Here is a 24207-nt window from a genome sequence, read left to right on the forward strand (position 1 = left end):
AAAGTTCTCATTTCACGATGCAGTTGATCGGAAGGAGTATCGCATTTTTAGAATATCTTAAGATATTAATTACGAGCGGGAGGAAATTACTACATAGCTGGTTGATTCGAGTTGGTCGATTCGTATTCGAATCCATTTCGCTCAAGTGAGAGCTCCCCGCGGTTTGCACACTCCCGTATTCGGGTCGTCTCATATTCGTCTCCCTTCTGCTCAATAGTGAATATCTTAATGTTATTGGTAATCTACCGTTTAAGGTGGGTTTTGTATGGCAACAGACTGAAGAACTATTGACATAAATTTAGGTAGTAAACGTGTAAGCTGTTTCAATTAAGTAATGTGCATGGAAGCTTGAAGATTTTTTAATGTTCCTCTTTGTAATCCCAGCGGGCCGTTTTGTTGCTACGAAACAGTGAAAATTTAAATCATTAATTTTAAATTTATGGTTGAGTTCATGAAATTTTGAAAAAAACGGTTTGCCATTCCAGGATTCTTGTTACGCACGAAACTTAAAAAGTCCCCGAACAAAATATAATTTTTTCGTGAGGCAAAGCATTATATTAATCATTTATCAGCCGTGAATGGTTAAAAAAATAAGTATTGCGTGAAGGAAGTGCTGCAGTCATCTCTCTTCAGAGTAAGTTCGTAAAATACCTGGAAAATAGACATGAGCGATGAAAACTTTGTAATTATTGAGGTATGTATTTTATTTTCATGCACGGCAAGTTAATAATTTTTAGATCTTTTCACGATTCGCAGCGGGCAGGCCCGATGTCAACGTACTCCGTGCATCTGTTGCGCTCCGAAAATATAAACAGTGCGAATCAGTCGGAAAAGTGAAATTCTAACTCGAGTCCCCATTCCGCCGATGCTTAAAAGAACACATTTCCGCTGCTTCGGGGTTCATACACTCGTCAGAGACGCACTCCGATTCAAGCAGCAGAGGAGTGTACTTGGAGACAAGACGTAGTGGTCACTGCTTAACGAGATGGAAGCAGTGTCTTCCTCGTTTCCCCCCGCCCATGCGTGTCTCCAGCTAAGCTTTGGCGTCCTTTGGGGGACACGGCTGCATCCGTGAGCGCACGTACGATACGTCTGTACGATAAAGTTATCTATCCATGCAAAACTGCACTCCATATCCAAGTTTGCATGAATCTTCACTTTTAATCTTTACGTATTAGTCTTGGTCGTCTGCTCTCGGCTCTCTTTAGATGCTTCATTGCCAAGCCCAATGACATTTTCCGTATTTTTTTCGCCCCTTTTCATGTGAAGCACTTTCTCAGTACTGATAACAAACGAACATCTTTGCATTCCACAAATTTATTTGATTTGCACGACACAAGTGTCTTCTCATCGTGGCACGTCCCGGTCTTTTTTTCACTTCCCCAGCGGGTGAGGTGTGCTTCATGCTTTAATCTATGCTCATTAAACTTACAGACACAAGGTGATAAAAAGTCGAGTGTCCGAGTTCCAAATTTCATCTCGGAAAAGTTACCCTGTATTAACTTTTCATCTGGAAATATTTCAACTCATACTGGACGTCCGAAAAAAGTCGAAAATCACTCCAGAACTAAGTATCTGCTCTATGCTTGTACTGCATATGCTCGGTTACAACCCGAACGCCGTGTCTAGGCACGAAATCGACATAAATACCCCGCGATCCACCAACAAGGTGTGTGGCAGGGGGTGCAAGCACCAGATGGGAAGGTTAGTCATAAGGGAGTAAATGGAAGAGGGAGGGGAAAGGGAAAAATATTTAGAAAAATCTATTAAATAACGTGCAAATTTGTATGCATGCTGGAGGAAGACTTAATTCAAAACAAGGGTTAATTCGCCAAATTAAGTAGTTATTTTTTATGCGAAAAAAGGGAATAAAAATGAACCACTACCATCCATTTATGTTTCGATTCCAGTAATCATTTAGTAGTCGTGATTTTTGATCCCATTCATAGTTGTGAAAGAGTTATACAGCTCTGGCATTAGAGGCAATATTAATTGGAAAAAGTTTACAATACCGAATACGGAAACGAAAAATTTGGGCAAGAAATTGGATACTCGGGAGACTTTGTAGTAATGGTGTACGTATTGGTGTTTTGGTGATGCTGCGCAATGAACTGCCAAATTAATTCGTTGGCAATTAGAGTCATTATTTGTTAATGTTCCCCAATTTTAAATTGTGAGATCAATCCCTGTGCTGCCTATTCGTCCAAGAGCAAGCTTTTGCCAGCGGAGTACGAAAATCGGCTTCAAACAATAATAGTGTGGATTCCAGCGTCATAATTGTTAGTCTTTTGAGGCAACCCCTGCCTATGCGTAATTGGTCGTTGGACACAAGAATCAGATCGAAAATAAGCGTTGTCATTATTTCTCTTTTCAGTAGAGAAAATCGGTTTCAACTCATTTTACGAATTAAATTTAGATTCATCATTTTGAACGGCATGATTTTAACTATCCTGAATTTTATGTATAGTGAAATAAACATCGTGTAAATCGTTCTTAATGACGAATTTCCTTAGGCGAGAGAAGAGAGGAAGGTGTAGGGTTAAATCTTAAGAGGGCAGTGAACTGTGGGTGGAGGACGTATATGTATTGAGAGGTAGTGGTGTGTTTAAGGCCGCATTTGAGGTGGGGATGTTTCAAGGCTATAAGGTAAGAGTGGTTGGGGAAGGAAGGGAATAGCCTTCTTTGACGTCATGAAGGCAGGAAGAAGGTAATAAGAATTGAATAAGGAAATATAATAAGATAAAAACGAGGAAACACCACGATACTTAGGAAATAATAGTTCTTAGAGACAGTCCTAAACCTACCTTTAATGGATATGTGACCTTTAATGGTGTTCTTAAAATTCATTGTGTAAAGTCTATTCGTTTTTTATTGAGAGTATGGATATCATAACCTGCCGAGACCAAACGGAGGATAGTGTTCATAAAATTTACCTGATTCGTGGAAAATCGTGTAGGTATTCAATGTGATATTCCTTTTATGTATTGGAATTGAAATAGAAAACTCTATCCGGGTGTTGATGATAATTATTTCCTAATAGCCGTTGTGGAATGATATCATTATTGATAATGACTGTTGTTTACTTGGCGAAGTAGTAGAATTATTTGCTAGAAAATTATGGATATTACACGATCTGCTCAATAATTGCAGAGAGATTGGCATTGGATATAGTGAGTGTTGTGGCCCGTCAATTATCCCTACTACATCATAGAGCATAGCTTACTTTGACGTTAAGATTCGTGCAAAATATGAATTTTCATTGACCTTCAAAATACTGCATTGAATTGGGGTCGCTGCACACTTTATTTTCTTTAAACTCATCCTCAACTATGTATTATAATTTATTACGTGATTAAAATAGTCTTTTCGGAAGATATCGGAGCTTCAAGTCAAGGGTATCTTGTCTTCTTCTTGACAAAATGATCGCATGACATTCCGTGCCGTGAGGCATTCGGCCAACCGCTCAAACATTGCTGTTGCAGTGCAAAAGGGAACGCAAAGAGTGGCACATGAAAGCCTGGGATTAACGTGATAGTGTTATTCTTATCTGAGTCCGTATACAGTCAGTAGACAAGAAACATATGCCAGCCTCACGTTATCTGAGTCATGAAGGACCAGATCAACATCCCCCGTAACAGTGAAACTAATTGCGTTTTGGTTTTATCCATACTTGTGCTTGAAGTACGAGGGGATAATGCAAACTTTTGATTATTTGTAAAAATAATCTAAATAGAAACTTAATTTTTATTTTTTATTCTTGACATTTCTAGCCTAGTCGTCATCCAGAGTTAAACTTTTATTGCAGCGCTTATTGTCCTTTCGTAGGCCGTCTTTATAGAACTCAGCGGATAGCGTCGAAAGACATTTGTCTTCTCTTGAATGACGTCATTTGTGTTGCCACATTTCCGACCTAACAATGGTTTTTTTGAGTTCTGGGAATAAGTAAAAGTCGCTTGGGACGAAATCCAGAGAATAGCGTGGATGTGGCAAAACTTCGAAAGCCACATCGTTTTGATTTCCGGTTGCGCCGTTGTCGCGATTGTAGATCGCGCCGTGTTTGCTTCTGCAAAGGAGTCAGTAGTCGTGGTACCCAGCGTGCTGACACCTTAGACATGTGCAGTTGTTTGTGAATAATTTTCCACCCAGACGCCACCGTAATTAAGATCAGTCTCATTCATGATCATTTGGATGGTTGCTCTTCGGTCTAATACAATAAATTCCTCCACTTTCTTCACTGTGGCAGCATCGTTTGTGAGTGATAGTCTTCCACTTCTTGGATCGTCTGTGAGGGGCATTTGGGCAGTTTGAACATTTATTTTCCACCTCACAACTGGGTCATATGACGGGCTATCATTTTCATAAACGAACATTATTTCATCGTGGATCTGCCGAGCTCTGGAACATTTCAAACGAAGGAACTTAGTCACACTGCTCGCCTCTATCTTCTCTATCTGTGGGTTACTTCATTTCTACGGCTTCCTTGAATGAAATAAGTCATGATAATTAGCTCTAATTATTTCATAATGTACATAAGAATCTATTAATATGCAAAATAAAGTTTATCGAGGTATGTCGGTTATTTTTAGCAATAACGTTTTAAAAACGAAACCGTCACGTAGTTTATTATTGAAAAAGAGAATGATTACGGAGACCACTTCAGATGTAAGACGGCGGTGGTCATTTCCATTCAGAAGTCGACAAGGCAGAATAAAAAATGTTATCCGGAACGCAGCAATCAGCCCAGGGGCAAGGGTTTCACTGAAATCCGAAAACAGGGTCGGACCTCCTGACGCGATCGGCTTGGGGAGGTTGCGAATACGAAATTGGGACAAAAATTCGATATTGACAAAAAAAACTGACAGACGCACGATTCTTGAACAATTATAATTGAAGTGCGTATATTGAATATTTAAAACTGCAAAAGAAAGGAAGTCTCGGTAAAATAGTTGAAACTGCATCATCATACTAATATGCATCTTATGCGTAGGTGTCTGTACAAAATTAATAGATCCAGCCGTACGTTTGTGGAGATTATTAACGGTCGAGAGAGCAATTGATTTCACTGCAAGTTTATTTTTTCAACATTGCAATTTCCGATGCTAGCATTGGAAGTCTTTTACCCAGTAGCGAAAATAATGTTTGCTATTGGCTAAACTAATAGTCCTCAGTTATTTCTGCCAACGATTCCTCGTTTGAAATATTTTCTCGTTTCGTGTTTTGCTATTTTATTATTTTTGAACCCCCCCCCCCCCATGTCATTCACATTATTGAATGATTTTTTTAGAAAATGTTCTTTCATGTGTGTGATGCCTGATTAGTGAAAATTGGGAGAGAAAATGTTTAGGAAGCGAAAAATATTTGAGTATCGGAGTCATTGGCACTGAACATTTCAAGGGGCAGGCAGGTATACAACCGTTAGCGTCCGTCCCCCTTCCCTCAATAAAAGATCGGAAGGTTGTCATATTGTTTGGCCTCCTTCGCGAAGTACTACGTACTATTATTTGGCGCGTTACTTTTTGTTGAAAAATATGATATGACCGGATCGACAACTATAATACGCTATAAATAACAAGGTATCAGCTCCAGTCAATACCTGTAGGTAATGGAGGCCAAGTCACCCGTAGTAGTGGTAGGCCGGTTCCATGTGTCGCGGGGTTACAGAATCAACGAATTGTATAATGGCCGAGTTTTCCTGCACTAAGATTGTTGCTGGGCGGACTGGTGTATCGATCACGCCTGCTAACCCACGGCTCGCGGTTTAGGACGATTCCTAAAAATCGAGCATTTTCGGATTATTTATTCGCGGCCTGGCATTTTTCCTTTTTTAATTGAAAATATAAATATTCCTTGCTAAATTTCGAAAAAAATATATTCCCTTGAAGCAGTCATTGTGATATCTAAAAATGTAATTGGCTGTTTGAGACGTGACTTCACTTTGTTCAACTTCAATCAAGTTCATTTCAGTCTAAACGTTATCATCAGGTACTCCTCGAGTACCTGATATATGTAGATATATATATATATATATATATATATGTATGTATGTATATGTATTTATATATATATATATATGTATGTATATGTATTATATATATATATATATATATATATATATATATATATATATATATATATATATATATTCCAGTTTAAAACAAGCAAAACATGAAATATTTGAAACTTATGAACACATTATTTAAATATTATTCTATTGTTTACTAATGGTAAATCATTGTTACAAGCGCTCAGATGTTTCATATCATTTTTTGATTTCTACTCTTCTCTATTCTATTTTCCATCCGAAAAGCCAGTGAGGGAGAATACCCCTTTGTGCGTGGCCGTAACCTGTGTTCACTTTTCACACTTGCTGAAGTAACTTCCTCTTGCCAAAAACTAATCACCTTAAGTGTGACCCTCAAGAGTATGCTTCACTCTGTGAGCATTTTCCAGGATGAGCTCGTAAATTATGCTTCCGAATGCGTACAAATTAAAAGGGTAGTATTAGTTTTTATGGGATGCGACCGGCAGCTAAGTTCATTTGCGCCATTAGGGATGGATGGGAAAGGCAGGGTGGAGAGAAACCCGGCGACGGCATTAGCCTACTCTAGTCGAAAAGCGCCAGGGATCCGCAGTTTAAAGTCCCATCCGACGGATGTCGTACTCATTGAAAGTGCTCTCCACAAAGCATCTCAAGTAGGGATCGGGATACCACTGAAAAATGTTTTTTTTATCCAGGATTTGAACCCGGGCCCTCTTGGTGGGAAGCTTGTACTTTAGCCACCGCCCCATCCCTATCCCCCACAAATTAAAAGGTAATCCCGTTCCACGAAATGGACTTCCCATGTGATGAATGAGGAAGATTTATGTTTAATGATTGAATTCCCCTCGATAAAGGATCTCGAGATCCTTTTGAATCCAAGAAGGGAGGTCTTCCTTCATGGAACGGAATACCCCCCCCCCACTCTTGCCTCTCTCCTCCCTCACGTGTGTCCCCCAGGAGCCTCAGTCACTCGTTGTGGCCAGCTGGTGCTATTTGTGAGCATTTCTCTCCCGGTGAAAGGGAAACACCACCAATGCCATAGCCTAGCTAGGGACGACATCGACGAGATCCTATCCTATTCCCCCTCCTCCAAAAGATTCTTTTTAGGTGTGGTGCGTCTGTTTGGAAACAATCCTGTTCGTTCGTACGCTTTCCGGCTGTGAAGTGCCTCCACACCTCCCCTCGACCCTCACGCCGGGCGCCCGCCGAACTCCACTGACACTTCCCCGGTGACCCACGAGCTTGCTTCAAACTTTGGCGCCGAACGACTGGTCACTCAGCTCTTAGTATCCAGGCCACTGTAAAATTTGAAACTCAACTTATCGTTGCTCTAATGAAGGCAGGCATGGCGAATATTCGCCTACTTATTCTAGTGATGCTGCATTGCATCAGGCTCTACTCGAGCGCTTTCTTTTTAAATAAAAACCTAAGACAAGGATTTCTCTCGGTGAACTTGTCACGGAGGAAAATTCACTCATCGATCTGAAATTTAACATGTACACTCATTACTTGACGTCAGCATCAAGATAAAATGACTCAGAAAGGCCTTCTTACCAGTGAATTTTTAAGGGGGTACCCTATCGAGGGTACGGATATTGCGCAAGGGAGTAGCGAAACATGTAAGGACATCCATAAACAATTAAAGAATTGCTTCTCAGGATCTCCGGAGATCACGTGCCTCCAGAGGTACAGGGAGAGGAAACACATTTGCGTTTAACATTCCTACCATTCCTGAGGCCGGGTTCGACCGGTGGCACGCCACCCTTGTGCATGTTCTTGGCGACGGATGGCGTACTTTGATTTCTCTCCTCAATTCCTTAGCGCTGCAAATCGGACGAAGTCTTAATGTTTTACTATTTTCTCATGTAAAAGGTGAAATATATATATAACCCACAGTGACTCGGGGACATTTAACTCTTACCAAAGATAAGCCTCTCGAGAAACGATCGATTGACACTTAATTTTTAACCCACCACCATAGTAATCAACCCGAAGTTTAGTTTGGTAGATGAAGTTGGAGCTCGCCCAGTACTAACCCCAAAGGGGGGCAGTTCCTTTCCCCGTGCCACCTGTGGTTCCCCAGGACTGATGCCCGAAAAATCACGTAGCTTGGGGGTGTCCAGAGGCGTTCTCCGGGAATCGAACCAGTAACTCAGCCCTCTACCAAGTGGACTATCACGTCCATCACGCCATTTTTGGTTAAACATACATTAATTGTTCGCGTGACCTTATATCTGTACGTGTTGTACATGCCCAGGCAATAAAATGACAGAAGTAAATGCATGGAGGAAGATTTTATTCCAATGTTAAGCATGTTTGTAGCTGAACGGGAGAGGATCTAACGTTGAGCAAATGTTGAAGTTTTTGTCAGTGTCACGGCAAGCATGCCACTTGTTTGACATCGAACGGAGATATTTTTTTCTGTTAGGATGGCACTCCAAGGAAAAAATATTATATACGGGTTGCGAATGAATTCTTTAGGGCTCAGCGCTGATGCGAGGGCCGAGTGTGTACGGAGCGCGCGTCGTCGTAATTCACACGGTCGTTTCATAGTTCATGCGGTCACATTTGATGTGGAAAAAAAGCCGCCTGGACCCACCTCTGAAGTCATTTTGTTGTTGCCTCGCAAGAGCGCGGCGTCGGTCGAGTCCTGTTATTGCCTCCCGCCGAGAGTCCCCGATTCCCCAACCACATAATTCGCGTGCATCGGCCCCTCCAATCGTGTTGTTCTTCGGCGATATCCCGCTGGAATTGGGGGGATGAATTAATCGACTCTTTCGGAGAGAAGGACATATGGGAAACATGATTGCTTCAATTGAAAATCAGAGTGCGAGAATCGTTTCCGAGGATGCCTGCGGGGAATGGGAGATAGGTATGTGCGGGAATTTCGCGGGAGGGGGTGGGAGCCGGAGGTGGAGGGGATGGGAGCTCGGTAATGCCGTGGAGTGGAATGTAAAATACTCCTCACCCTATGAGAATACCGTGAGCTTCGCGTCACGCATGGGAAAGAAGGGGTAGGGGAGTGTGGGAGGAGATGGTTGCGTCCACCCTGGTTTACACTCGCGTTTGTGCCATCCGACGTCGATGAAGCGTGCTTAAAAATCATGCCCGAGCCGCCAAAAGATCACATAGTGGCGGCGGTGCTTCTCTGGCGTGCCACACGACATCGATACCGTGACATTATATTTGCCGTGAATAGAGCCGTAACGCTAAAGTAGAAAATGTTGGCGACCGCGAAGGAAAGCGTTTTTGCCCCGAGGCGGAGTGAACTCTTTTCGGATACAAACATAAAAGGAAAAAAGTTTTGGATCGTTTACGGTTATCATCCAATATGCAAAATGAAGCCGCGACTCCGGAGATCCCGGGTCACGCAGCTTCATGAAAAATCATGTTCTGTTTGTTTGTAGGACGCCATTTGTGCGGGTGTAGTGTACGTATGTATACTACCTTGATCAAAAAGTTCCCGGAATAACCACCGTGTGGCGCTCCCATCGTTCCGATTTGAGTTCTGTTTTTTTTGTTAAATTGGTACATCTGTTGTTGATATTCCCTTTAAATCTTAGTGTCATAACTTGACATTTGCAAAAGTTACGTAGCCAAGAGTACATCTATCTCTGTGTGTGTTGGCGATTTTTTACAATTTCAGAAATGGATTTAAATTTGCAACAACGAACTTGTATTAAATTTTGCGTAAAAAACGGATTTAGTGGCGCACGGACGTTGGAAATGTTGGAAAAGTGTTTCGGCAACGATTCTCTAAAAAAAACGGTCGTTTACCAGTGGCACGAGCGGTTCAGAAGTGGTCGTGAGTCAATCGAAGATGATGAACGCAGTGGCAGACCATCGACATCGAAAGTCGGTGAAAAAATTGATAAAGTAAAAGAAATGTTGGTCAATAACCGCAAATTAACCATCAGAGAAATAGCGGAGGACTTGAACATTGCCTATGGATCCGCCCAAGACATTGTGGTTAATGATTTGGGTTTCCGTCGTGTAGCAGCAAAGTTGGTGCCGAAAGACCTCAATTTCATGCAAAAAAGAGACCGTGTTGACGTCGCAAAAGACATGATTTGCGAGGCTGAATCCGATCCCACATTCATCAAAAGGATCATTACTGGAGACGAGACGTGGGTTTATGAGTACGACACGCAATCCAGACGTCAGGCAAGTGAATGGCGTTCACCAAATGAGCCGAGACCAAAAAAACCACGTCGTTTTCAGTCAAAAAAGAAGGCAATGCTGACGGTTTTCATGGATTACAACGGTGTAGTGCATCATGAATTTTTGCCAGAAGGCCAGACAGTAAACAAAGAGTATTATTTGGGCGTTATGAGACGTTTGCGTGAAGCAATTCGCCGAAAGAGACCAGAAATGTGGGCAGAAAACTCGTGTTTGCACCATGATAACGCACCGTCGCACAGTGCTATCATTATTCGTAATTTTTTGACGAAAAATGCAACAAATACCATCCAACAGCCACCGAATTCACCTGATTTGGCTCCCTGTGACTTCTTTCTGTTCAATCGAGTTAAAAAACCATTACGGGGAACGCGTTTTAGCAGCCGAGAGGAAGTAATGGAAAAATCGCAGGAAGCACTGATGGACATACCGAAAACCGAATATAAAAAATGTTTCGAGGATTGGATCAAGCGCTGGCATAAGTGTGTTGCAGTCGATGGGGATTACTTTGAAGGGGACAATATAGATTTAGATGAATAAACTTGTATTTTTAATTTTCTGAATAAATTCCGGGAAATTTTTGATCAAGGTAGTAGTTCTCGCGGCATCAGCCGTCAAGTCTCCGGAGCGTGTATGTATATGACACTAAGTCGAGTGTAAACAAGGACGCACGTCACGCGACCCACCTCTCCCCCTGCTTTTGTTTTCGGGAATCGGTGGCGACTCTCCTCCTCCACGCCCTCCTCCGTCCCGCCCACACCGTGAGCCCAGCCTGTGCGCATCGTGCCCCGCCTCCCTCCCCTCGTGCATCGGAAGAGAAGGATTCGGTGTCGTGGGGGGGGGGGCGAGGCCCGTCCTCCTCCCCACGCACCCCCACCCTCGCGCCCCATCGACTCCCACAGGAGGAGGGGATAAAGCGAAAGAGGGAGGCGTGAATATAGGGAAGAGGGGGGAGAGGGAGGGGGAAGAGGAGGTTTCGGAGCGGTGGCGAGTGAAAGTACGGCAGTGGTGGTTTGTTGGATGGTGGTTTGAATGGAGGGTGTGTGTTGTGGAGTGCAGGAGTGGTGAGCGCTTAGAGCGGTCGCGTTGCAGACGGATCTACTGCCTCACCGTGCGCCGTCGGTGGCTTCACCGGCTTCCCTCTCGCCCGCCGTCGTCGTAGACGTCCCCAACCGCGACTTGAGTGAAGGAGAGGCCACCCCCAGCCAACCACGATGGCGTCTTCGGCGACCCGGAAGGCCTCCGACGCCGCGCTCCGGGATGAGGACCAAGACGTGGTCGACCAAATGTCGTACAAGGTGAGGGCTATTATTATTCCCTTGATGTATGCCTTTCCGTTTGGCCAGCGGCAAGTTTTTCTTTATGCTTCCTGTCACACTTGCTTCCTCTTCTTCCATCTCTCTCCCTCCCTCCCTCGTTCCTTCCATCCCTCTCTCCAGCTCTGATTTCTCGATTTTGTGTGTGGGGAAAATGTTCGCCAATGTACTTCGGAGTGAATTACTCGAATCATTCTAATGCGAAATATCCTGTAAAGCATGATTGGGAGTCGATAAGCCTTTATGCATAGCATGAAGTGTACGCTGGGTCCAATAAGAATGAAACAATATTTACTATCCCCGTTTCATCTTGTGCCTCAGAGGCAATACGATGATTTCTCACTCATTGAATCCTGGATAGGTTTTTATTCATTCTACTTAATTTCTGAGACATTTATAGTTGCGTAATTCTTCCAGAAGTTTTGATATCACCCTGCGGAGCCTCTCGGCAAACCATGTCTCCCGAAATCAGGACTGTTTGGAATTCTTAATTGCATATGGCCCATTCGGTCAATTGGAGACATTTATTTCACCTCACCCCAAGTACCGCGCCCTCCTCCGCTCTGTATCGACCCATCGTATTTCTAGTTAGGTGTATTCATTTACCCAAAAAGAATTCATCGCTATTTTGTTTCATACATTCTTGGTGTTGATATGGAAATTCGATTTTCACTTTACAGTAGGTTTATTAGTCGTGCCCGCCACCGTGCGATCTATGTGGGGGTTGTCTATATCACAGGCGTCCCAACAGTGTGGTCCAGAAATCATCGTTGAGCCACCCTCCTGGCTTTCCCTTTGGTTGGCCAAGTCTCTTTACTTTAGGGATGGTAGCGAATTTTAAATTCAACCTCTGTAATGTATGTTATGTCGGGCTATCACTTGGGATGGTTTTAATATCGAGTGGGAAATAACTGATGACATCGGTTCCGATATTAAGCATCCTCATAGCGCGCCTAGCTATTGGATCATCGGCCATATGCTTTGTCAGTTGGCCTTTATTATCGGTCCGTTGGAGCAGTAATGACAAGGCAGGCTCGCCAGACTTCAAAGAACGTAGGTCATCCCGATGTATATGTTGCATTTATCGTAAGTTTATTTCAACCGAAACTTGGGGTGTAATTGCCAAAATAAATCTTTCGCCTTAACCTCATTTCGTGAGGGCATCGCAGGCTTTCTTATGTTTAATTTACTCTTTAATGCAATGGAAGGGCTTTAAAAATGTCTACGAAGAAAGAAAGATTTTTATCATTTAGCATTAACCAGGTGATATCTGGTTTACCTTCTTTCCAACTCGCGTCATTAGTTTATTTTGTTGTTTTTTAGTTCGTGATTGAAAGAGCGACTCGCCGATTTATATTTTGTTCGACGTGTCACTTTTTCGCCGAAGGAATGGGATTAACGAAGCCATTTTCGGGTAGGTGTAGGAGAAGTGTGAGTAGGGAGGAAAGCGGGGGAATTGGAGGGGGTCCCGAGGCCACCTGTGTGATGTGGGTGCCGAGGCAAAAAGGAGGCGCCGAAGCTTCCCGTTCGTCTATCCTCCCGGGGAGCGTCTGTGGCGTCGCCCGCCCGTTTCCTCCTCACGCCCCCTTGCTACCGCCCAACCGTTAGTGCACAGTAGGGTTTCGTTGACGCTTTTTCCTGCCGAGTGGGAAACGTGATTGCGACTGCTTCGGAGAGTTTATTTTTCCCTTCACTCTTCCCGCCACCACTCACTTATCTGCGCCCGGAACTGCCGAGATTGCCCCATTTTGTTTGTTTCGTTCTCTTGAGCAAATCAGTGGCACAAAGGAGTGCCTCCGTTCCCTTATTGAGTTCCGTGGAAAAATAAAAATATTACCTTTCTGTCCCCCCCACCCCCTTTCCAGCTTCATATCATGCCGACCAATACGTAGTCTCTGAATAACTGAGTAGTTATTGCCGAAACAATGGGAGACTCGCGAAATCGTCCAATTTTCGGATAAGGAGGAAAATTTCCGGATACTACGTTGGAATTGAACTTTTCAAGTTCGTCGAAGAGGTTTATGGGGAAAGCGTCAGAGTTGTTTCTCCCAAATTCGTTATAATTCATTTCCCAAGCCTTAAAAGGGATTCGTGGACCTTAAAATGGTCTGAGAGGCGCATTTCGCGAAGGAGTGACGTAAGTTTGTGCGGTACCCGATGCGGGCGAGCTTCTGCTCTTTCGAGCCTAACCTCCGCGACTCGAGCAGCGCTTACCGGTTGACATTGCCCCTCATCTCTCTCTTTTTCCCTTTCTCCAGTTCTCTCTAGTTCGCTTCATGTGGATAAAAATTCATGCCGAAAGTTTTAGTAGCAGCAAAAAGATTACAGTAGCAGAGATTAGTGTTCCACCCCATCTGTTTTGCCAATCCCCGCGGAAAAAATAGTTGTGGACGTTGAAGCCGCAGTAATGACGTGGGCGCACTCCACTCTCACTCCACGAATCTCATCCCGTAAGGAAAGATGATCAATTGCACTGCAAATAATAAATTCAGGAAATTAATTAAGGATACCTTTCTTTACCCTAGCTAAATAATTGACGAAAGGAAAACCCAATTAGAGACCTCGTATTGTAAGTTAATGACGCCAGCGGCCACCTGAATAGGCCGACCTGATCGATGGAATCACATCGCAATTTAATTTACATAAATTCCTATTTTTGATCGTATTGGGCACATAGGAGATAAGCAAAATGGTATTTAATGTGAAAAATGGGATTATCTAGTTGTTTTCGAGTAATATTTGTCAATATTTAAACAGCGCCAGTGAAGGAATCAGTTTTTAACGCACACTAACGGCTGCTACGTAACGTTACGTATTTAAAAATGTCAAAGGCACATGAAGAATTGCATCAAACCAGTGATGAACAATACACGTAAGAATAACCTTGTAGTCTATATTAAATTTAATCTATGCGTCTTAAGGAAGTATTTGTTGCGCATGGAAACGCGTTGATGTCATCGGTGGCGCAATACTCATGTTTCCTTCTTACGATTTACGTTTTTGGAAACTGTGAAAAAGGGAATTCGGTTCATTTAAATAATCAATAAGGTTCGTTCCTGCTTAACAAGTGCTTATGTTTTTTATCAAAACGATACAGATTTAAAACGCAGTCTTCGGTTTCGTATACGCCAGTAATGGAATCAACGGAAGTTAGTTGTGACTTCAAATGAATGATTTACAGGCCTGTATCTTTGACATTTCCACTGAAGGAAATTGTAGAGAATATGAAATAAGTTATTTAAAGAACTATGCACTGTACCATTTTCGGTCGGTGCGTGCCAATGTAAGCCCTTAAATAATCGTTACTGCAACAGGCATAAACTTGTAAGCTGTGCTATGATTATGGTGAAGTCACTTATTAAAAATTGAGTATTCAAAAATATGGCTACACTTCGTTCCCAAAGAATTTAACTTCGTTTTTCCCTCGATCATTAAATATTTGTTATCTGAACAACAGGTGGCTTTTGCAAACTGCGCTTTGACAACAACCAAACGGCTGATTTTCTCGTAAACAAAATTTGGTTTTCTCTAAAAGGTGTTTCCATTTGTGGAATACTCAACAGTACACACTACATATTAATATTACGAATAATTCAGAAAAGCTATTACGTAAGAAATTTTACATTTTAACAGTCGGATAGTGATCACATTAACGGGGCTACCAGATTGTTTGAGCTGAATTTGGGATGAGTAATGGAAATGTGGTGAAAAGTTCTCTTTAAGACACATCTTACGTTTACGTGGTTTCTTCCGAGTTATGGAAACTTTTGTCCTTGAAATAGGTCGTTTTATAGTTAGCGTATACGCGCACATATACGCTTATTGCATGGAAATGTTTAGACAAAATCCCCCCCAGACGTTCCCGAACGCTCTTCCAAATAATACATAGATCCCGGAAGAATGTCGTCCACTAACCCTGTATAACCTCTGCAGGTTTGATATTTTTGCATAATTTAAAAAAAATACATTACCGTAAATTGTCTTATTTTCCTTTGCCAAGTATATAAATCGGATACTTCTACAGAACATGCAGAGTGACCTACACAACTGTAGAAAGTTATAATTACTTCGTCCTAATTAAACTATCAGTTATGATAAAATGTTTTCATAAACAATGAGAACCGGTAAATATGTAACCCCGTTGAAAAAAGGTAGTCGTGTTAAGACTCACTAAAACGATAATTGCATTGAGTCTGTCTCACCAAGTTAATTCTAATGCCATAGCGTCAGAAAAATCACTTAAATGCAGCTAGTCGTACCAATAAAATATTATTTCAATGCGTAAGTAATAGGAATAAATTAGCTCCAGCATTCTTCACGTCTTTGGATGAAGCGATGCAGTTCACAAAGGCGATTTTTGTCTTGCAAAAGTTTATTCTTACGAGGGATGTACGTATGCCAATATCCGAAATATCCAGCTTCAGAGGTCCTTCAGGTTTGGCTCTCCACGGCCTCTCTCGCTGTACGGTTTCAAGATCTCCATACTAAAAAGAAAGACTCGTACTTTTCCACAGATTTTATTATACGGTACAACGCGTTTCACCGACTTGCGGCATCATCAGGTACAAGATCAAGATCAGATGGTTCAGATGTTTCAAGATCTGTTTCAAATGTTCGTTTGTCAAATGACCCCATGTCTCTCGAAAATGATATCTCAATAACAAATTGTTAGAATGAAGACTAGGCAAGGTGTACCTCCTCTCGGCATCAGTACAAAATGATCAATTTGTAGTATAACACGATTCGATTTAGAAACACGTATAAATGCGCGTTCATGTGTTTGGATAGCTAGTTTAAAATTGCAGGACACGAGCTTGAAATGATTGTTTCCATAGTTTTTCTCGGTGTAAACTTCAGTACGTGCCATTCTTTAACGTGGTCCTTTTCGTGCTACTCTTCGTCTTATAAATATTCATTCACTCTATGTTTATATATTCTTAGAAAGATTGTGAACCAGACGAGCGAATTTAATGGATGACCCATTGAATAAGAGGTCGAAGTTGAATCCCTGCTTGGTTCGACCTTTTTATTTTGCGTTTGACTGATTTCTGCCGTATTTGCATAAATTTATATTATAGTGATTCGTATGCTTATACTAATTAAATTGTAATAATGGAGCTATGTTTGTTCATTTTAAATTTTCTGTCAGGCTTTAATCTTTAAATCCTATACTTTCCCTTACACGATTGCAAGGAATGATGGTAAATTGATGGCAAACAAATTGAAACATTTGATATAGTTTAAGGCAATATGGATATAGTTGGTGTGGAAGTTTAAAGTCCTTACTGATATAAATTAAGACAACATTTTTATTCAAAAATTACTCTTGCCCTTTCGGAATGGTTTGACGTCGTTAGAAAACACATTTAAGTGTTATTGAATATATATTTCGTTGAGTCAATGGCAAAGATTCTCGCAGTCGATGTTTTACTCGCGTCGTAATTGTGTTAGTAATCTCTTTAGCACTTAAAGCATATCTCGTGGACTTAAGCTAGTGTATAATCTAATGCACTTTAATCCATTACTTATCCCTTTCACTGAAACGTATATGTACTTCGTAGAAAAAATATCTCTTTTAATTGTTCAGCATCGTAGATCACCGCACCAAACTTACCATTTGGATGAATGGCCTCCCTCAGCAAAATAAAAATTGCAGAACAGGTATTTTAAAATTTGAACCTGTCATCATTGCATCCGTCATAGGACATGAGCTCGTAGGAGATTAAATTTAAAATACTTCGCCTTTCCACATAAACCACTTTTATTACGACCTAGGTTTCGTTATGGTATAACATCATCACCTGATGATGTTATACCATAACGAAACCTAGGTCGTAATAAAAGTGGTTTATGTGGAAAGGCGAAGTATTTTAAATTTAATTTCAATATGAAGAATTTCCACCAAGTGACGCCAAAAACTGTTTCATTTCTCCTAGGAGATAAAAAATGAAATGCTCGGGTCAATTTTATATAACATATAGACATCGCTGCGTGACCTATTTAATGTTCTGCTCGCGAGACCTTTCTCCAACATTTTAGAAAATAAATATATACTTGAGATGTGACGTCAGTATTTCTCGAATGACTTGCGCTCATCTGTCGGATTTTGGTGTATCTATCGTGAAATTTCATTTTCCAGAATGAGAGTTTTTTTTAATGGTGATAATTGATTTCAAGTCATCAATTAACCGTGTACGACTGCGTTCACTGCTGCGGGGATGTGGGGAAAATATTCCAGTGACAGAGTTTTGATGACGAATGCATCGAGTGCGTCGAGGATCTCTGTATTCGTTCCATCTCACTTCCCTCACTCCCTTCGTGAATGCTGACTTTGATGGAAAAGGATGTCGGAGCGCGCGGATTCCACCGTCTCCGTCGGCTGGCTCGGTGGAATCGTCAATTAAAGTTTACCAGAATCCCGGACATGAAGTTTAATGGAGATTATGTGTCACTGTTCCCTCCTCCGAGAATGTGGTTTTCTCCTTCCTGTATTCATTATCGTGAATCAGTATTGATCCAATATTCAGAGTTTGAGGCAGCGTATTCAGATGGAAAGGGGTAGAAACGTAGTACTTTAAACTGAGATGGAAGACTTTTTTCCTTCCAAGGGAATAGCGTTGATTAAAACCCCGCTTATCGCCCTATGGTAATTTGCATCCACGTCACCTTAAATCTCCGCGTTAGCTGTTCCCCTGGAAAAGGAGTGATGCATGCCATGGATTTGGGTAGGTACGTTTCTGAAGCGTCTAGTGGATTTGCAAGGGAGGCTTAGAAGTTACTTGGTAGTCGGCTAATTGCCCTAGTTACCACGAATTCAGCGACCGTAACGTGGTTAATCTCGTGACACCATATAAGGCATCTCAAGGAGATGCCTTATAAACTTGTCGAAATGTTTTCAGTTATTACTTTCTTTATCGTAATTCATTTCGCTCCGCACTGTATTTACGCTAGAGAAAACATTGTTATCCTATATCCCCCTTGGCTTGCAATTCCTCATTGTTTTCCTTTCTGTCCATGTAAGCTTTTCCGTCCTTCTCTACACCCACTTTTCAAAAACCTCAAATCCACGCCTTTTATCTTTCTTCAATTACCAAATTCTGCGCCGTACAAAACCAGACGATATCAAAGTCTTGCCCCAACTTTTTTGGAAATCCTTATTTAACGTCCCCTTCATCAATTCAATCATACTTGTGAACTCTTCTTTGCCTAAGTTAATTCCACTACTTTTTTAACTACTTTGACAATCTCAATCCAAATCACTTCCAAGATAAGTTAACTGGTCTGCCTGCTCTAAGAATGTTTGCAGGAAGCGCGGTGGTTATTAATCTTATTATTAAAGGTTGTGGTACACTGGCACTGTGGTGTGTGTATGTATGTATGTATGTGTATATATATATATATATATATATATATATATATATATACATACATACAGGGCATGTATATGTGTGTGTGTATATATATATATATATATATACACACACACACATTCAAACACGAAAAACCCGCCACATGGCGAACACACATTCATTCATATGGATATAGATATAAGGAAAAGGGATAGGAACACATGTGAAAGACGAACACATGGATGGTGGGAAAGGTGGAATCGAGCAGGTCTTAAGCTTAAAAAAGTTTACTTGACCGGGACTCGAACTACGGATCTACGACTTGCCGGACCGACACCCACTCATACTCATCATCACCTTTTTGCTGGTATACAGGACATGTATATATATGGGTGTATATATGTACATATGTGTGTGTGTATATATATATATACACATATATGTGTGTATATGTGTGTAGGTGTGTATGTGTGTGCATATGTATGCATATATGCATATTTCATTGTGAGACGGCATCTAATCAGCTAATCCGGGTTGTATGCGTGCGTTTTAATTTCTGGGTGTTCAAATATACATTATCAATCCTTAATAAGCGATTTTGATCCTAAGTCCTGACGTTTTAAGGATCTTAATAAGAAATGGACCGCTTTTGCGTAGTTTTGTGAGTATTTTTCATATTTGGGTGAGGAAATTTATTATCCTCCCGCGCAAAAAGTTGACTTTTTTACTCATGATTTAAATGTCACGCTATCTCCTGAAACCTTGTCTTATCAAATTAGCCAATTAGATTCCTTCGAGGATTTGATACGTTTTTTCACCAAATCTCTCTCTGAACCTTTTCCAACCCTTCATCGAGATAATCTGCGTTTGCCAACCACCACCTTTTTCTCAACAGGGACTTATTCTTCTCCGTCCGTTAGGGAAACATGAAAGTTGGGATACCGAGTGGTCAGTTAGGGCGAAGTCTACTCTCTACAATGATGTGGACAATTTCGTTTGAATGACGGGCCTGGACCAGGATATGATTGGACCCGCCAACGGTTTCCCGCCGCCGCGATGAGCGAGTTCGTTGCCATTCTTTTTATTAATATTCTTCGCGGCGCCGTTCCTTTGGTCCGATTTGACTCCTTGCCCTGAGCGTCGCAAATGGGGCCGTGCACGAGCAAACCGCGCATTATGAATTTTCTCAGTCTTCCGCTCGTGGCGATAAGGCGTCATTCCCTTAGGCAAGGACCCCTTCAGTGAGAGAGAGAGCCCGTGGGAAGGAGAGGGAAGCCAAATTATTCGCTGGCATTGCTCCCGCGGTGCCTGTGTTATTCCTCCAATTCAAGCTGGCATTGAGAAAGGAGGGGGAAACGATTGCGCATTCCCGAGCTGCGAGTGGCTTGCATATATTTCGACCAACCCGATTCACTTCCCACGCTTAAAGCCGGGCATTATTAAATAAAAAATAGTAGTGATCACTGAAGCACGCCAAACTTAAACTATTAAAAAAATTATTCGCACAAAGCCCTATATCTTGAAGCTTCGGAGAATGAACAGGGAGAAAGATAGGAATTCATTTCGGCAGCTATTTTTCCTGCTATTAAAAATGGGAGCTAAATTTCGAATATGGGCACATAACCTTACCATTCCTCAGTAGATCACCACCTTTTTGCTGGCGGACTAGAAGACCATGAAAGAACTACAGTCGGTTTCGAAGCGTGACATTTTGTAGCAATTCCAGTTTCTTTTGGGAAAGGACAATATTTTTCTTATTTTCCTAAAGAACTAACTAAGGCTATTGAGGCTAAGCTATATATTTGACATGATAAAATTGAAATGTTTGATTTGCATATGCTTCACATTCAGAATACGTCCATAATCATACAGGAAGTTTTATTTGAATTAGGGTAATGTCAAATTACAGACGCACTTGGCATCGTTGTCCTTGGGGTTGGTTATATTGTGTCTAGATACCTGTAGCTCTACGAAAAAAATTGAAATTAATTCTCCTGTAACTCATGATGAACAATTTAAGAATTCTGATGTAATGGCCATCTTTTTTAATGACGACAGAAGTCATTGGGGTTAATTGCTGTTAGGAATCTGCCTGGCTACTTGAATGGATCATCCTTTTCCTACCATGCCTATAATGAGTGTCATCGCTTTCGATATCATTGTAGTTTTACTTTTAATCGATGCTAACTTGCCACGAAACTAAGTTTGTAAGCGTTTTTCCCTACTAATCGCAAAGGTTAAATCTTATTTCTAAAAAATCCTCTTATTTTAGAATTGTTTTCCTGATACCTTACAAAAATTTACTTATTTCAAAAGATGAATTTTTGTCTAATGTGGGAAAAATAAAAGTTTATCAGTTAAAGCGGTGTGTATGTGGTAATTAAGGAGTGTCTTCGGTAGAAAAGGGAGATAATGGGTGAGGACTGATAATGGGTCAATGTGGATAGGGCGCATCGGTAGTAGAGGAGCGTGAAAAAAGTGCCCTGCACTGGTTGGGTCATTTTGAGACAGTGGATTGGATGAGAGTCGAAGTCACAGGAGCAAGAGGCGAGAAAATGTATTGAGAGATGAGTGGGCAGAACGAGGAGGTCATGTGTGAATGTAGTCGAAGAGGCTCTCGAAAGAAGGTATATTTGTAGTCTCAAGAACAGAAGATGAAGCACCGTACGAATTTGACTGAGGAAGAAGTATGAAGGGACGAGGCAGTATGAAAGCCATTAGTTAAAAAAGTTTCCGTTTTTCGCCTAAAATAGTAAGCAAGTACCCTGCTTAGGGTTAGCTCGACGATGCCCGCCCCGAAAGGGAATAATCTGCAGGATGTGTGTGGGGTAATTCCCCGTGTTTTCCAAATACTTCCGACGTATTAGTCGCCCATTCACGCTTTTATTTTTTACGAGGTTTGAAAAGAGGAATCATTTGCGAGGTATATTCTCTCTTTTCCGCGTTATCGAGTCTCGCCCATTGTTTTCTAGGCGCGTGAGCCCGACCTCAATTTGTGTTTGCGCGGCGATATTGTCCTAGCTGCTCTCCTTAGATTACTTTTCTGGTTTGCTGTTCCCTTGAAACTTGCTTCCAGATCGATTATTTTCGCAGTTCTACAATCAGATTCATATTTATTTGGGGAAGTTAACTAACTATTTTATGCCAATTTGCTGTGAGGATTGTACTCACGAGGGTATGGAATGATCGGAAGAGTGAGAAAATTCCACCAAGTGTAAATCTACTACGGGGTGACATTACGCATATTTAGTATCATGCAGGAGGCCCATTTTATTTCTTCATCCCACATGTCTTTTCACTGGTAAATCCTAGGTCCCAGGTAATCACAATGCTTGGAATCCGCTAGGGTTTTTGAAACTTGGGCTCTTGTTAGGCGGCCCAGATCTCCTTAGAGAGACAAAAGACGCGCGTCAGCGTGCGAATAATGATCTATGCGAAAAATGTTGTCAGCGTCATGGCTCATGGAATTGCCAATGGAGAAGTTTGTATGGGGCTTTCGTGGGTGACTGACCTATATTTGCTCATTGCTGCAATTGCCGTCGGCACATCCTCTAATTTATCTTCATTCATTCTCATTTCTCGAAGACGCTTAGAATGACTTGTTTGTTGACTCATATGATAAGTAATGTGCAAAATTGTATGCACCGGATGTTTACCTTGTCCAAATTTGTATTGTATTTGTTAGTGACTTTTAACTTGCATGTGAACGTTAAGAAGTTAAATTTGGGTGGGATAGGATTTCTAGGTTTTTATCGGGAATGCATATCATGTATCTCAACCTTGAAATTCTCTACATCAGCAACTTAAATGAACAAGCTTAGTAGCAAGGATCCACTGCTAAAAAGTGTACATGTACATAATTGAGAATAAAATATTTTTTAGAATGAAACGGTTAAAATCGTCCTTCATCTACACCAAACGTATAAGTAAGACGACCGTTAAACTTAAACACTGGGTTTTATCAAGTCTTCGTTAAAAAAAAATTCTTTCTTTCTTAGTCATAATTGATTATGCTAACATGACGAAAAAATGTTGACGTCGAGTCAAATCTTTTAATAATTTTTTTTTGTTTTGAACAATTACCATATTTTGAGCGTCCACCATGCAATGCAAGGCAAATGATTAAAATGAAAATCCGTAGTGGTAGCTTGATGGCGATTATTTTATTTTTATCAGGAAACCTTTTACCTAAAACTCGGGTGATAAAAAAATTTGGAGTATTAGCTGCGGTCAATGTATTAAAAAATAAATAGAATTTCGTTCGTACTTCTGAGTAATCCGGAAGATTAGACGATTTTTACATGTTCTGGTGAGTGGATACATTTACATATTCTCATAGATTTTCATCAAATTTTCTGAACGAAAAGCATGGGAGGAGTGCTTGTTATTCGTTTAGTAGGGAATCATTTCAAGATGGTGAACTTCTAAATAAGTATGGATAATTGATGTTTTTCAGCTCTTTGATTCGAGACTTTGAGGGGCTTTTAAACCCACTGTTTCCCTGAGCTCGGTTGCCCGGGTGTGAAAAGAACAATAGCAGGACGTTGTTCTGTCCTGAGATGATAAAATGAGTCACAACTACAATAGATTATGGTCAGGGTTGCAGTCTGATGATGCATTCTGGAAAGTGGAAGATATACTTTTAAGCTCTCCAGTTCTCATAATCATCGATAAATATAATTGAATGCGAATTGGTCATTACTTGCAAAAAAAGGATGTTGCTTAAGGAGGTAATGCCTCATGATATTAGTTGAATCCATTGGCTATAACTGTCTTGCTTAACTATTTTTGCAATTGTTTGGAAGAGATTGTACACGGAGTTGAACGGAAAAGCAGTAGGATATGTGTACTAGGTTACCACTCAGTGCAATATATATGGAAGGAGGAGAATTGCGTAACCCAAAGAGTAGTTCACAGTGAGGAGAAGCAGATGACTAACGATGACTCTCCAGGTAGAGGGCGAAAAACAAGAGGCAACAATTTTTGCCAGCAAAATATTCGAGTCAGTATAGAAATAGATGTTTATCGAAGTATCAAAAGGATTCATTGTGGATCATATTCCTTTTTTCTTGATTTCCATTCCTCAATACCCTGGTTCTACATCATCATCCCCTCAATATCCCGTTGTGATCGCCCCTACCAATGTATTTTGTCTCGCGTTGCCACTTCGTCACAGCTTTTGTTTAGAACATTTTTAATTCATTACTTTAAAAACCTTTCGAGTAATAGAAATGTTGAGCATTGATGGGACAATAGTACAAGGCAATTCATCCGCATTTATGAATCCACCTTCCCTCTTAATATTGGCGTCAGCTTCCAGTTT

General features: G+C 41.2%; 1 protein-coding gene across 7 annotated transcripts in view; it reads left to right on the plus strand.

Moving 5' to 3' along the window:
* The window catches only part of LOC139685756 (adenosylhomocysteinase-like 1), a 186070-nt gene that overhangs the window by 113815 nt on the left and 48048 nt on the right, over positions 1-24207 (plus strand). The window contains exon 2 of one of the 7 annotated variants that reach the window (XM_071582827.1): positions 11312-11517. The exons of 5 other annotated variants lie outside the window; for them this stretch is intronic. In XM_071582827.1, coding sequence (XP_071438928.1) covers positions 11434-11517 — 84 coding nt within the window. In that variant the 5' untranslated portion in view covers positions 11312-11433. Of the gene's footprint in view, positions 1-11278; positions 11518-24207 lie in introns of all 7 variants that reach the window. One more of the 7 variants, XM_071582828.1, reaches the window with a different exon arrangement.

This window comes from Hetaerina americana, unplaced genomic scaffold (assembly GCF_022747635.1).
Source record: "Hetaerina americana unplaced genomic scaffold, ioHetAmer1.1.p SCAF_12, whole genome shotgun sequence".
In the NCBI taxonomy this organism is placed as follows: Eukaryota; Metazoa; Arthropoda; class Insecta; order Odonata; family Calopterygidae; genus Hetaerina; species Hetaerina americana.